This window comes from Cupressus sempervirens, chromosome 11 (assembly GCF_028749045.1).
Source record: "Cupressus sempervirens isolate cs-2001-9-10 chromosome 11, ASM2874904v1, whole genome shotgun sequence".
NCBI classification, from domain to species: domain Eukaryota; kingdom Viridiplantae; phylum Streptophyta; class Pinopsida; order Cupressales; family Cupressaceae; genus Cupressus; species Cupressus sempervirens.
Window position 1 is genome coordinate 507,832,561 of NC_143128.1, and position 12,839 is coordinate 507,845,399.

Here is a 12,839-nt window from a genome sequence, read left to right on the forward strand (position 1 = left end):
ACAAGAAACTAATGTATTTTTAATTTAGAATTAAATCATCAAATTCAAAGTTATATAAGTTATATCAATGGTGAGAGTATATAACTTTAACATATATTCTTTGTGACACATTTTTAATTTTTATATCTTCTAGATCTAGGATTGCCCTAGTTTTCCCAAAGATTTTCAAATATGTTTTTCCATGTGTTTTCTTAGCCTATAAGCTCTCCAATTACATAGATTTCTTATTAGTTGAATGCTCTTTTCATGTTTCAAATTATTAGGCCTTTGTCATGGATGCCTCTTTTGTCCTAATTGAACTAGCTATTTTTTAAATACATGATTGTAAATATGATTATTATTTTCCATTTCATACAATTTTGTTTTGAGTTTAAGCACATATCATTATTACAGTGATGCATCCCATGATAATAATATCCATCCTGTAAACTATTAATTGTGTTCTTACACTCAATATCATTATACCTAATACACATCATTGTATTCCTTTCTCTATATCTTTGAAGCTATGGTATCTTTAAGGACTTTCTAATGAGGAAGACTCGACCCATAAGAGTTCTCTCTCTCTCTCTCTCTCTCTCTCTCTCTCTCTCTCTCTCTCTCTCTCTCTCTCTCTCTCTCTCTCTCTCTTGTGGCTAGATTAAGACAATGAAATCGACACTTCACATCAAATCTTTACTTCCTAACACTTATAACAAATAGACCATTAAGAATTTGAAGATGAAACAAAGTATTATTTTTTATTTTATTCTTACAAGTTATGGTTTTTTAGTGGTAAATAGTTGTTAATATTTTTACAAAACTTTTTAAATAACTTATTTTTTTTTTATTTATAAACCATTTATATATGGATGTACCTAAATTGGTCTCAATTTGGCCCTTTCTAAGGGCCTTAGGAAGGTGTGGATTGAAAGTGATTCCTTAAAAAAAGTCAATTTCTTGAAAGGGGTTCAAAATCCTAGCTATCCATTTCAAGGCATTCTCCTAGATTGTTTGAAAATGATCAATTCTTTAGGTAAATGCATTTTTTCATATGTGTGTGTGTGTGTGTGTGTGTGTGTGTGTGTGTGTGTGTGTGTGTGTGTCTACTTACGTACATATATATACACATGTAGGTACATATGTGTGTGTGTGTACATATACATAGATATATGTTTGTGTATATATATACATATTTAGATACATATATACATACATATATACACATACATACATATATATACATATATACATACATACATATAGATACATATCTACATACATATGTATATATATGTACATATAAATATATATACATACATACATACATACATACATACATATATATATGTATATATATATATGTATGTATGTATGTATGTATATATGTATATATATATATATATATATATATATATATATATATATATATACATATATATATACATATATATATATGTATGTATGTATGTATGTATGTATATATGTATATGTACATATATATATGTGTGTGTGTGTGTGTGTGTGTGTGTGTGTGTGTAATCAACCCATCCACGTTAAATTTAAATATCTCTATTTTAATAATGTTATTGACCGCTTAAATGGCATCTTTATGATGCATCATGTTTCTTCACTTCCTAGGTTATATCCTAGGAACTTAGGGTATCATGCATCCCTTTGATCTCAAGGGATCTCACCTTTTAGCCTATAATTTGGGCATGTTTACATTACATTAACTACTTATTATTGTCAAAAGTCTTGTCATACCTAATCTCTCATGCTTTGTGGGTTATCTAAGCTTGGCTTCTCCACTATTTTCTTTCTTTTGAGTGGGTTTTTATAGTTTTCTTGCTTGGTTTTCATCTTTTCTCTTTGTGCCTCAATGTGATTTGAGTGGAACTCTGCTAATAATGGGTGTGGATAATCATAAAGTTTAGTAAAATTCTTGTGAAAAGTGGCGAAATGGTCACATCATTTGGGTTATGCTCCCTATGAGTGTGGTTATTCCTTTAGTTCGAAACTTTACAGAACTTATGTTTCACTTGTCACCAAATTTGGGTACATAAATAATATTTTGTCCTTGTATAAGGTCTAGATTAGTGTCTTAGAGGATCTGATTATACAAGTGTTTTGTCTCTAAGAGGATAGCAAAACAAATTGAGGATCGCAAAGGCTATAAGAATTTATATCTTTGTTCTTCGAGGATAATGAGTGGGAGAAGGTGAAAAGAACAAAGGTGGGTAGCTATAACTTTGGAACCACAAAACCCCTCTAAGTGGAGGTCATAGAAGCTATAATGAGGTATTTACCCTTGATGGACACTTTTTAGCCTCTTTAGTGTAAGGAAACTTGGCAACAAAGAATATAACCGTTTCCACATAACCCATAATAGATCTAAAATAAACATGAAATTAAAATCCACATGCAAGAGAATAGACAACATACCCATAAAATGTGACACAAAATATACCCTGGGAAACCCTCATTGAGGGAAAAACCCAGCCTCCAAAAGCATCCATCATCATGTATTATTCAGCAAAAATACCATTGCCATACAACCATGGAAGCCTTCATGGCCATAGCCACAACTGAGCAAACTATGTGAACAAGCATGAATCCACACATCCCATGCCATGCTTTCAACCTTCACAAATGCTCCCTTGGCTAACCTGTCAAGCCTTGTCCCGCTCGACTCTTGCCTTTTGTCTTCTCCTTGTCACTCTCTCTCACTCTACAACAACTACCCTTGTGGCTGCTTATATAGTAGCAAGTCCGACAAAACCACTAAGTGGTATTACATAAACCATGTGCTAAAAACCATGTGCTACCTAACCCACTGACCCCACATTTAATATTGGGCATTTAATTCTTTTCCCCAATATTAAATAATTACATGAAATATTTTCACAATGTTACAATACAACTCATCAAGAATATTCCATGGGAATCTTTACATGTTGCACGTCCATCTAGGTACAACATTACATAATAAAATAAAATAATAAAATAAAAATATTATGCAATGTGTGCAACACCCATTATCTCAACATTTAGCCACCATTTCATTTGTTTTAAATATTTTTTGGCACAATTGTGTAGCATCTTTTACGTTGTATCAATTATACTCTTATTTTTTTTGTCTTAATGCACATTAAAAGAATGTCATTTCATTGATACTCCATGATGTTGTATTTTGCTCATTGTGGAGTGTGTCACATCTTTCCCATTAATCCCTCCAAACTTCAACAAAAAATTGATTATGCCTAAAATGTCACTATTCACTAGTCTGACATGTCTAATGATTGAGATGATGCAATTTTGGATGAGTAGGCTTATTTTCACAATGAAAATGGGAATAATTCCAAGAAGGGTAAGAAAAGCTCTAGTCAGATTGATTAGATAGCTTTGAAACTAAAGGTTATGATGAGGACTATGGTCCCAATGTTTCTTTTTCTCATAAACATAAGGAGTATTTCCCCTATTTTTCATAATACTTTGGACTTAGATAATGTTAATAAAGATAAAGAGCTCTATCCTAACTTTACCTTCAATGTTCAAGGAAGTTGTCTTGGCCTTATAAAGAGAAGGGAAAATGGGGGAAAAGTGTGTAAAGCATTAGTAAGGAGGTCACAGTGAATGTTGGGAAAGGAAACTTATCCTAAACTTATAGGGAGGACCCTTACATTGAAGAGATAGCAATGAATATGTAGGAGTTTCAAGGTACAAAGTTCCATTTAGACAATGTGACACCTATGGAGGTTGATTATAACTTTGATATTGGTAATACCCATGAATGATATTGTATATGTGAATGAAAATATTATGAATAATGATGATCTAGTAATGTTTCTCAAGATTTTATTAATGGTTAGGCCAACTAGATCATTTCTAAGATTGACTTTATCAAATATAGTACATGAATTTCCTTTCTAATAGGGTGGATGATTTATAGAATGTTGATAATAAGGATTTTGACAATGAGAATCCTAAATGTATCATCTATAATTAAGGTAATGGCCAAGGATGTTGAATCCATGAAGATAGGCCAGGAGAAGAAGATTTAAATGTTCGGAGATATTATTGGTGAAGTACATAATAAGATCAATACTATGGTATTTATTAGAAGGTTTATTGTCCAAAATAGTGCATTGGGCCTTTAGATTCTCAATAATAAATCTCAAGTCTTGAAAATAGGTGTTAATTAGAAAAACATTATGTATGTGTTGGAGAGCGTTGATGCTACCACTGAGGATGTGTGTGGTGTTTGATGTGTGTTTGATCAAGGTAAAATAATTTCTTCTAAAACCTAGGGGCCCTCAACTAGGACTCATAACCTTTCCAAAGTTGTAGCTAGCCATTATCATGTCATGAAAGAGCTTGCAAATATGCATGACCAAATGATAAACAAAAAACTAGAGGCTACAAAAAATCTCAAAGAATTACAATAGGATTAGTTGGGTCTATGGACCCTCTGATTAGTGTAGTTTTAGATGTTATTTAGATGGTTTGATATTGGTTCTAGTCATCTACTTTTCTAGTATCGGTAGGTTTTTGTCATCAACAACTATGAGGCACCTTGAAAATTATATTCTACTTACTGAAAAATAATTATATAAATAGACACGTATGTATCTATGAATGTGCGTGTATGTATATGTACAAATTTGTGAATGTATGTGAATGTATATGTATACATCTATTTATGTAGATATATGTAGATGTGTGTGCATACATAAATATGTTCATATTTACATAATATTTAGCTAGAGGTGTATGTCGTCATGCAAATCTTTTTTGTACTTATTTAAAGTAAACTACTTTTTGTTCAAATGAGGATATCAATACCTAAGTGAGATATATTTTTCTATATTTTTTTCCTATTTCCTTATTTTTCCACATTTTCTAAATAAAGACCTTAGTGCTCATTGAAAGACCTACATCCACTTGAAATAAAATAAATCAATATAGTAATGAAACCAAATATATTCAAATTTACAATTGATTAGAAGATTATAATATTGATTAAATAGTTACAAAACACAAGTAATAAATAAATTAGTTTACCCATGAAAGGTTAAAATAAAAGCTAGCTTTTATCAACATTTTGATAAATGTAGACTCAATCGCACTTGTATGATTTTAGTTTAAGAGGTTCTACCTAATAGAATTTGTTCTAAAATAGTTTAATCTAACCTTCCTCAAATGAAACCTCTCAAGACTCAAGACTGACTCTATTTTTAAGAAATAATATTCAATTTTTAAGAAATAATATTCAAATCGTCTAAAGACGTACTACTATATTCCCTCTTTAGTTTCTGGTTTGGAGATATAGTTGAGGCCTTTTAACAAAATCGGTATCCTATTATTCATCGCTCAATCTGTCAAACTCTGTATTAACTTCAAGAGTGGATGAAGAAAATATAGGCTGAGTAAATCGCTGGTAAAGTGTATGCCTTCTCAGCTTACGTGAGGCCATCTAAGAGGGATATTCTTGGTGCTCAAATTATAATGCTTCAGTATGTCCTTTTTCATTATTAACTTCAAAATTCTTCTTTAGTTCCAGGCAATCCTGATCGGGTTCAGGCATAGCATAAATCGTTTTTCTATCCCATCCGTCTACAGCTTTACTCACAAAATATATATTAATAATACTCTACACTATTAATAATACAGGAAATCACATAGAGGTTCAAATAACTACCGATACGGGGCAGTATGGATGCACTCCGAGCTCCCTGGAATGAATCTGAACCTTACATTGCTTGGTTATTTGAGTCTATATAATGAACGGCCAAATAAAATATCGCTAGGCGTTGTTGAAATATATGCAAATAGTTTCATTTCAGACTTTAAAACGAAGTTTTCTGGTAGAAGGGAAACTTAAAACGAATAAATTCCGTTGCTTGATATGCAATTCTGTTGATTTATTCCTATTCAAACTTAAGTGGATGGTTTTTATTCAAATCTGAGCATCGGTTCTGTTGCACTGGGCATGCACAATGCCTTCAGTTCATGTCATCCGTCACTAGTCTTAAAAAGCATTCATTGTTTTTACTGCAAAACATCACACATCCGTAATAGTCGGTTTAAAGTCCTAGTACAACGCTTTTATTGTGTTTTCTCATTGACATGGTACACGAGAATATTTTATAGCAGGCCACGCAATGGCTTTGCCACGAGTTACTTGCAGCTCCCACTAATTTTTGAGGAGAATTCAGAATTCGTATATTTCTTTTGTATTTTCATTCCATTTATCGATCGTCAGATCCTGAGCGCATGCTCATGCATAGTTTACTTTAAACAAAAATAACATGTTTAAGTCTCTTCAAATTTACAGATACACAGAGGCGTTATTGTGATCTGACGAGAAGAGACGACTGAACCGATAAAAATTTGATAGGCGCCAAATCAAGATATATCATGATTGAGGATTTGACATGATGAAAATGTTTGCGTAAAGAAGCGATTGATGATTTATAGCGCTTTAATCTTCCTATTTAGCACTGTACAAACGATATGCCTCGTACAAATCATTTAAGAATCAAGCGTGACGAGCTCGCTCTCTGATCGATGTACGAAAAATAAATCTAAATTATCAATCTTTGAGTTGCGGACTGCAAGCTATCGGGAAAAGAAGATTTACTTTTCACAGAAATGAAAGTATTGAAAGCAAAATAGACGATTTTGAAGACTTACCATTATTTAAATTTAGGAAAGTTATGAATTGCAGAGAGTAAAATGATCCTTAATAATGTGGGGAATCAGAGAGCGAGAAATATAGACGTTACCTCTGATTCGCTGTAGAGGCCCAGCTTCTTCACCAGGTACTTTTTTACCACGAGTATTGTCATTGATCCGTCCCTGAACAACATGCGTTTCACTCCGTAAGTTTCAGTTATCATCAAATATTATTCTGCTTAACTGCCTAATCTTAGTTGCCTTGAGTTTGTTGTCTCACAGAAATCCATGAACTCTGCGGCGTTCAAAAAATAAACTTAAAAAAATCTTGCATTTAGCTGTAAAGAAGACGTAAAGGATTGAAGATATGGTTTCGGTTTATCTTACTTGATCCTTAAATAGTTCTTTGGAATCTGCGGCAACATTAGATCTCCATTTCTGTCATCACATTTGACTCGTATTAGTAAAGCCTGAGAAAGACCACTCCAAATAATTCGGCAGCATAATAAATCATTCATTTATTTAAATAAAGCTAAACCTGTTTTAGATCAGACGATATTTCCTCTTACCGATCGCTTAACGGCTGCAACGTGAACCATACGCTAGTTTGAGCGGATCTTGGAGGCCTTAAGATTCTTACATTTTCCATCCATGATGAACCTTGAATCCTCTGTAATTCACCGTAACGATCCGGCGGCATGGTTCTCTCCACTGGAGTTGCACACATTTGATATTGATGGCCTCCTAAAGAGGGCATTGCAACAGCACGAGGAATTTTCTCTGAAGCGGTTTCTGGTGCGCTTGGCCTGATTAAAGATCCATGATTTACTTCCGGTTGACACCATGACGAGGACATTTCTCTAGCGTTCCACTGAACTCTGCATTGCATTTTCTCTAAAATGGCCTGCTGCAATAAATCCGCCTCTGAATGGCTTCCGTAATAGGTAGGGCAGTCGCCTGCTGGATTCTGCGGAGAGGTAGCGGCAACACCCCCGGAGACCAAACCTCTCCAACCTGAAGAAAACCTTTGCTTTCCTTGCTGTGGAGCTGCTCTTCGAAGCTCGGAGGCACCGACGATGGCGTCGCTAGGGTTTCCGACCTCCGAGATGCGGTCGTAGAATCCTTGCCACTGTGTTGCCCCTTTCGACGGCCTAGGCACTTCTCCATTTTGTTGCCGCTCGAAGTTTGCCTTCATTTGCTCTACACATAGAATTTCCGCAATATTATGTGATCTGTGCTGATTTATTATATTACAAGGCTGCAAAAGGTTAAACGTGGAGAAATCGTTGGCTTGCTGGAGAGGCTGAGTGAAGGAATTACTCGTATTTTGTAGGGAAAGCAGATGGCCTGAAACGGTTGAAGATTGTGGAAATATTGTAGCAGACTTGCTAGTATAGCCGGTATTATGTATTTGGGGGCGTAGTAGTACGCGATTATGTTTTTCTTGATCTTCATTCCCGCTTATTGGTAAATCTTTACGATTTTTCGGCTTCTCCAGGTGCCGGCTGTTGGAGAAATGTTTGGTATGACGACTTCCATGGCCACAACCGAGTCCTAGCTCAAGCCAATCTTGATCATTTTCAGCGACCAGCTTGGACGAGGAAGGACTGAAACCCTCGGATCTGTGCACTGTTTGGCCATCTTCAATATTTGACTTTTGAAATCCTGAATCTGAAGAAGTGACATGGATATTTTCTGTAGCAATAAAAGGTAGCTGATGTATGGCTATCGCTGAGGCCTCGGTTGCGGATGACGGCGGACGATTTAAAGTGTATCCATTGTTATCAGAACAACTGGTTGTTCTGGAGCTGGCCTCCGCCATGCGTTCAGCTGTAAGATCAGAATCTCCGGCGCTGCTTACCTTCACCGTTGAATCAGATTGATCAGCCGCACCCGCATTTTCGTCCTTCTCGTGAGTAAATCCTCCTTTCTCAACTTGCTGTCTATTGCACCTACTTCTTTTGAAACTAAAATCCTCTTCCTCTAGTGAATTAAGCCGTGTCATGCCATCGCGGTGGTTCCTTTTCAGAGCATTTCCTGAAGAAAAGGTGTGTAGGATATTCAGACCTTTTCGCTGGATTTCCTCCAAGTTGAAACTCTCATACGCAACTTGGAAATCTCTTTGAATCTCTGGACAAGGAGAACAAGGCATCGACTCCCCTCCGCCTTCTACGAGTTTTGCACTCGAAATCTTATCAGACGGATGGCAAAAAGCACCTTCTCGTGGATTTACCGACCTGAAAGATGTCACAGAAATTCATGGCAGAGCAGCCGATGGTTATTTCCTGATCATAAACGGTAAAGCTACAGACAGTAACAACAAAGAAAGCTTCATTTAATTGGACAACACCTGGAACTAACTGGCTACAAATTAAAAAACAGAATAAAAAAATTCAGACGAGAAAAAGAGGAATTTTTCAAAAACCTCGCGTGAGGAGTGTAAAGTGAAACCTCAGCCACAGAAGTCGGAATCTGCCTGCTCCCGGCAAGCTCGAAATTTGCAGGTATATCTTTCTTAATCTTGCTCGGTTTTTCTAACATATCGTTCGTCCTCTCTTAAAATAACAACGGCAAACAAGTTACACACACAATTGAGCACAAGCACTCGGTCAAAAATTCTCTCAACAAAATATTTCTAGCCATTCCAGAAAACCTCAGTTTTACGACCACAAAACCCCATTTTCTGCACTTGATCAAAGCTTGCAGTCCGCAGAACAAAACATCAGCCAGCATAAACAGCGAGGGGCAATCCGATAATTACGAACACTTACTCAAAATTCTCAGAAATTATTTCCAGCCTTGCCAGGACCGACATCATTTCTCCATGAATTTTTATTTTTCCGACCTCAAAACCCCAGTTTCTGCGCAAGAAGAAAGCCTAAAGTCCAGATAACGAAAGAACGGCCTCGCAGCGTGAAATCCGATCACGAACACTTATTTAAACCTCACAGAAAATATTTCTACCCTCGCCAGAGCCAACATCCATTTTCCAGGAGAGGAGCTCAGTTTTCAGACCACAGCACCCCACACCAAACATTCTCTCTGCACAAGATCAAAGCAAGACAAAGGAGCACCAGATTAGAGCAGATTTAAGGATCAATCGGTTTAGCATTCTATGAAGATTTCCGATCAGATTCTGGCGCACACGAAGAATTCCGCGCGCAAACATCGACATGACTGGAGGCTGAATCGGAATGATCACAAACAGACAAAGAAACTTGAATGAAAGCAGTACGAGATCACAAGCTAGCGTCCAAATAGTCGATTTCAGTTTTACATCCCAAAATCAAATTCAAAAAAGAAGAAAGAGAGTCGGAAAACATAGCCGGGCCAAACAAAGAAGACAAAGGCACGACTCCTGGGACCTGACTCGTTCTGATCTGGGCGTTCCACACCCCACAATAATGAAATCTTCCTTAGTGGATTTATATTTATGTTGGGAGGTTCAATCTGTTGGGTTTGTGGCAGACGCCTTAATTATACTCACGTATGGTACAGATTGCCCGCCCGCCTCGATCTCCTCATCATGCCATGCCCTGCCCTGCCCTTCCTTAGTGCGCTCACACTCACGCTAACACAAACCCTAATATCCACAAATCCCTAATCATCATCATCTAATCTGCCAAAAACAAAAGGGGTGAAACATAGAACAGCTCACCGTTTTCCAAAGCAGGAGCAAGAGGAGGAGGAGTCGGCCATGAAAATGGTTGCAAGTGAAGGCCGACAGGCAGCCGCCTTCCCGAGGAATATAACTGAAAGCCTGATGAAAGGCAAAACCCAAGCTTTTTCCAACCGTCAACGAGTTTTGTTTGGTCTTGTTGCGTTGGCGTTCGTAATTAGCATGGGTTTCTTAAGGAGTTGTGAGAATAAAGGGAGAGGTAGGTAGGCGTGCACGCATAGTGTCAGGTTACTGCAGTGAACGTGGTCGACGGCATCATGATGTTGAAGGTGTAGCGCACGTATAAAGCATAGCAACACACTATTCTCATTATTTATTATTTATTCTTGTTAAATATGGATACGAATGAATGATATTCAACATATTTATCATGAAGCGCATCATCGCCATATACTTGCACACTCCACGCTAAAGGGCCTTTGTCGTGTTTGCATTTTGCATGCAAAACCATTTTTCATCGAAAACCCAGCCCCAGAAATGGAGTGCTCTAAAATGCCCGGATCGTGACGTCACTGCAATACGCAGTACACATCATGATCTCGGCTAGCTACGTGCTATCGTAGAGGAGTTAACTGATTGGACCTTGCTGTAATTCTAATTATAATAGTGATAATAACAATTATAAGTTTCCTCCGTGTTTAAGTGTTCATCTTGGACGTGGCTATTCTTTATATAAAATAAAATAGTATAAAAGTATTTGCTTGTACAAGAAATAATGTTTACACATATTCAAATGATTTTTGTTAAAGATAATAGATTTCCATAGTCTGTATTTGCTTGTATAAGAAATAAACTTTACACATTCAAATTTTTTTGTTTAAAATAATAGATTTCTATAATCCATGATCTTACTGTAGTGGCCATCCAACTACCAATTTCATTGTTTTGTATGTAACTTTTTCCAGTATTTGGTAACAAAAAATTAAGTGTCATCTTCATAAGACCGACAAATTTGATATTATTATTATGCTTCTCGATAGGATTATGTGTGATTTTTTATCATCAATGTTTTTTATCATATTCAATGATCCATCATCAGGATGAGATGGTTTAAGAATGTCAAAAGATAATAGAAAACAAATCACTCATGCTCTCGCATCCTAATGATAGATCATTTAATATGATTTCAAACGCGGATGCTAAAAACTCCCACACAATCTTATCTAGAAACATAGCAATATGAGTTTTGTTACCTAGTCTGATCTTCATAATGCTTTAAAAATACAAAAAAAATAAATGTTAAAAGACATTGGTTTACGTCGATTTGTATTTTTGCAATCATACCATTTTGTATGGAGAATGTCCATAACTATTTATCATTATGTATATTAATATTAGTATAGATTTTGCAACTAAACAAATAAGTGAGGACTTGAGGTTTTAAGAGAAATTTTAGAGAAAAAGGGTAGAGATATGGAAATTTGATATATCTAATTTGGAGGTTGTTGAAATAGTAGAATGTTTAATAAACAATGATAGTAAGAAGTTTTAAATCATTGTTGTCAACTTTTGAAAAAGTCACATTTGGCAATGTCTTAAAATATATGATAATGTCTCAAGAAGTTTGGTTGTGTCTAATAATGTGTAAAGTTCCCTTTAGATAAGAAAAGTGGCCTCTAAAAGTATCATCTTAGGCATTGATGTGTTTCTAAAGTAGGAAAGTGGTCCTCTAAAGCACATGGAAGTGTCATTTGAAATGATCAAGTGTCATCTAAGATAGTGAAGTGTTCCTCTAAATTACATAAAATTGTTTTCTACAACCTTAAAGGTTGAGCCTATTATCTATAACTAAAGGAAAAAAGTGGTGCCCTATGTGATCACCATCCATTATATTTCTATGTTGAGTTAATAGGTCAAAACTCGTATAATTTTAGTGTGCCTTTAGTAGTAGATGTGTAAAAGATAGCTCTAGTGGTGGATTTGCTAACTTTCATATGGTCACAAATAGAAATAGTTGAAGAAGATGTTGAAATAAATAAGAATGTTTAATTCAATTCAATACATTGTAAAAAAATTTAATGAACTACTTTTTATTTCTAAATTTCATTGATTTAGTGTATATATGAGTTACGGTTAATTTTAAGAGTGCTATAATACATAGAAATTATATTCATCTTACTGAACAAGTATAACTGGATAATGATATTAGAGAGAATAGCATGTGTTTGTTTCTATTTGAGCATTATTTATGGGGTTCCAAAACAAAAGAAAATAAAAATTAGAATACCACTTGAAAAATTACAACTAGCCTCCATGACATTAAGAAGTGAAGGTTAGGTGATATCTAAGATCCTTTAAGGAATTACATATTTATTTTTGGAAGGAGCAATTGCAATAGAACTCTAATTAAGCCATTTTCATACGTAGGATCCACGAAATCATTTTCTTAAACATTGATTAGTCTATGATATAAACCAATTAGCCACTTTCACAAGTGAGTGTGTACATGTAATTGATAAGGAACACATTAACCATTATACAATGCCCATAAAAGAAAATGACA

At 35.4% G+C, this 12,839-nt stretch overlaps 1 protein-coding gene across 3 annotated transcripts in view; it reads right to left on the reverse strand.

The window, feature by feature from the left end:
* LOC149530591 (uncharacterized) overlaps positions 1-10,495 on the reverse strand; it is a 32,820-nt gene extending 22,325 nt beyond the window's left edge. Inside the window, exons 1-6 of one of the 3 annotated variants that reach the window (XM_089809729.1) lie at positions 10,316-10,482; positions 9,083-9,699; positions 7,978-8,894; positions 7,227-7,857; positions 7,045-7,095; positions 6,768-6,840 (exon numbers count right to left, since the gene is read on the reverse strand). In XM_089809729.1, coding sequence (XP_089665855.1) covers positions 6,768-6,840; positions 7,045-7,095; positions 7,227-7,857; positions 7,978-8,894; positions 9,083-9,198 — 1,788 coding nt within the window. In that variant the 5' untranslated portion in view covers positions 9,199-9,699; positions 10,316-10,482. Of the gene's footprint in view, positions 1-6,767; positions 6,841-7,044; positions 7,096-7,226; positions 8,895-9,082; positions 9,700-10,315 lie in introns of those variants that run through there. The other 2 variants (XM_089809727.1, XM_089809728.1) reach the window with 2 other exon arrangements.
* Positions 10,496-12,839: the final 2,344 nt, after the last annotated feature.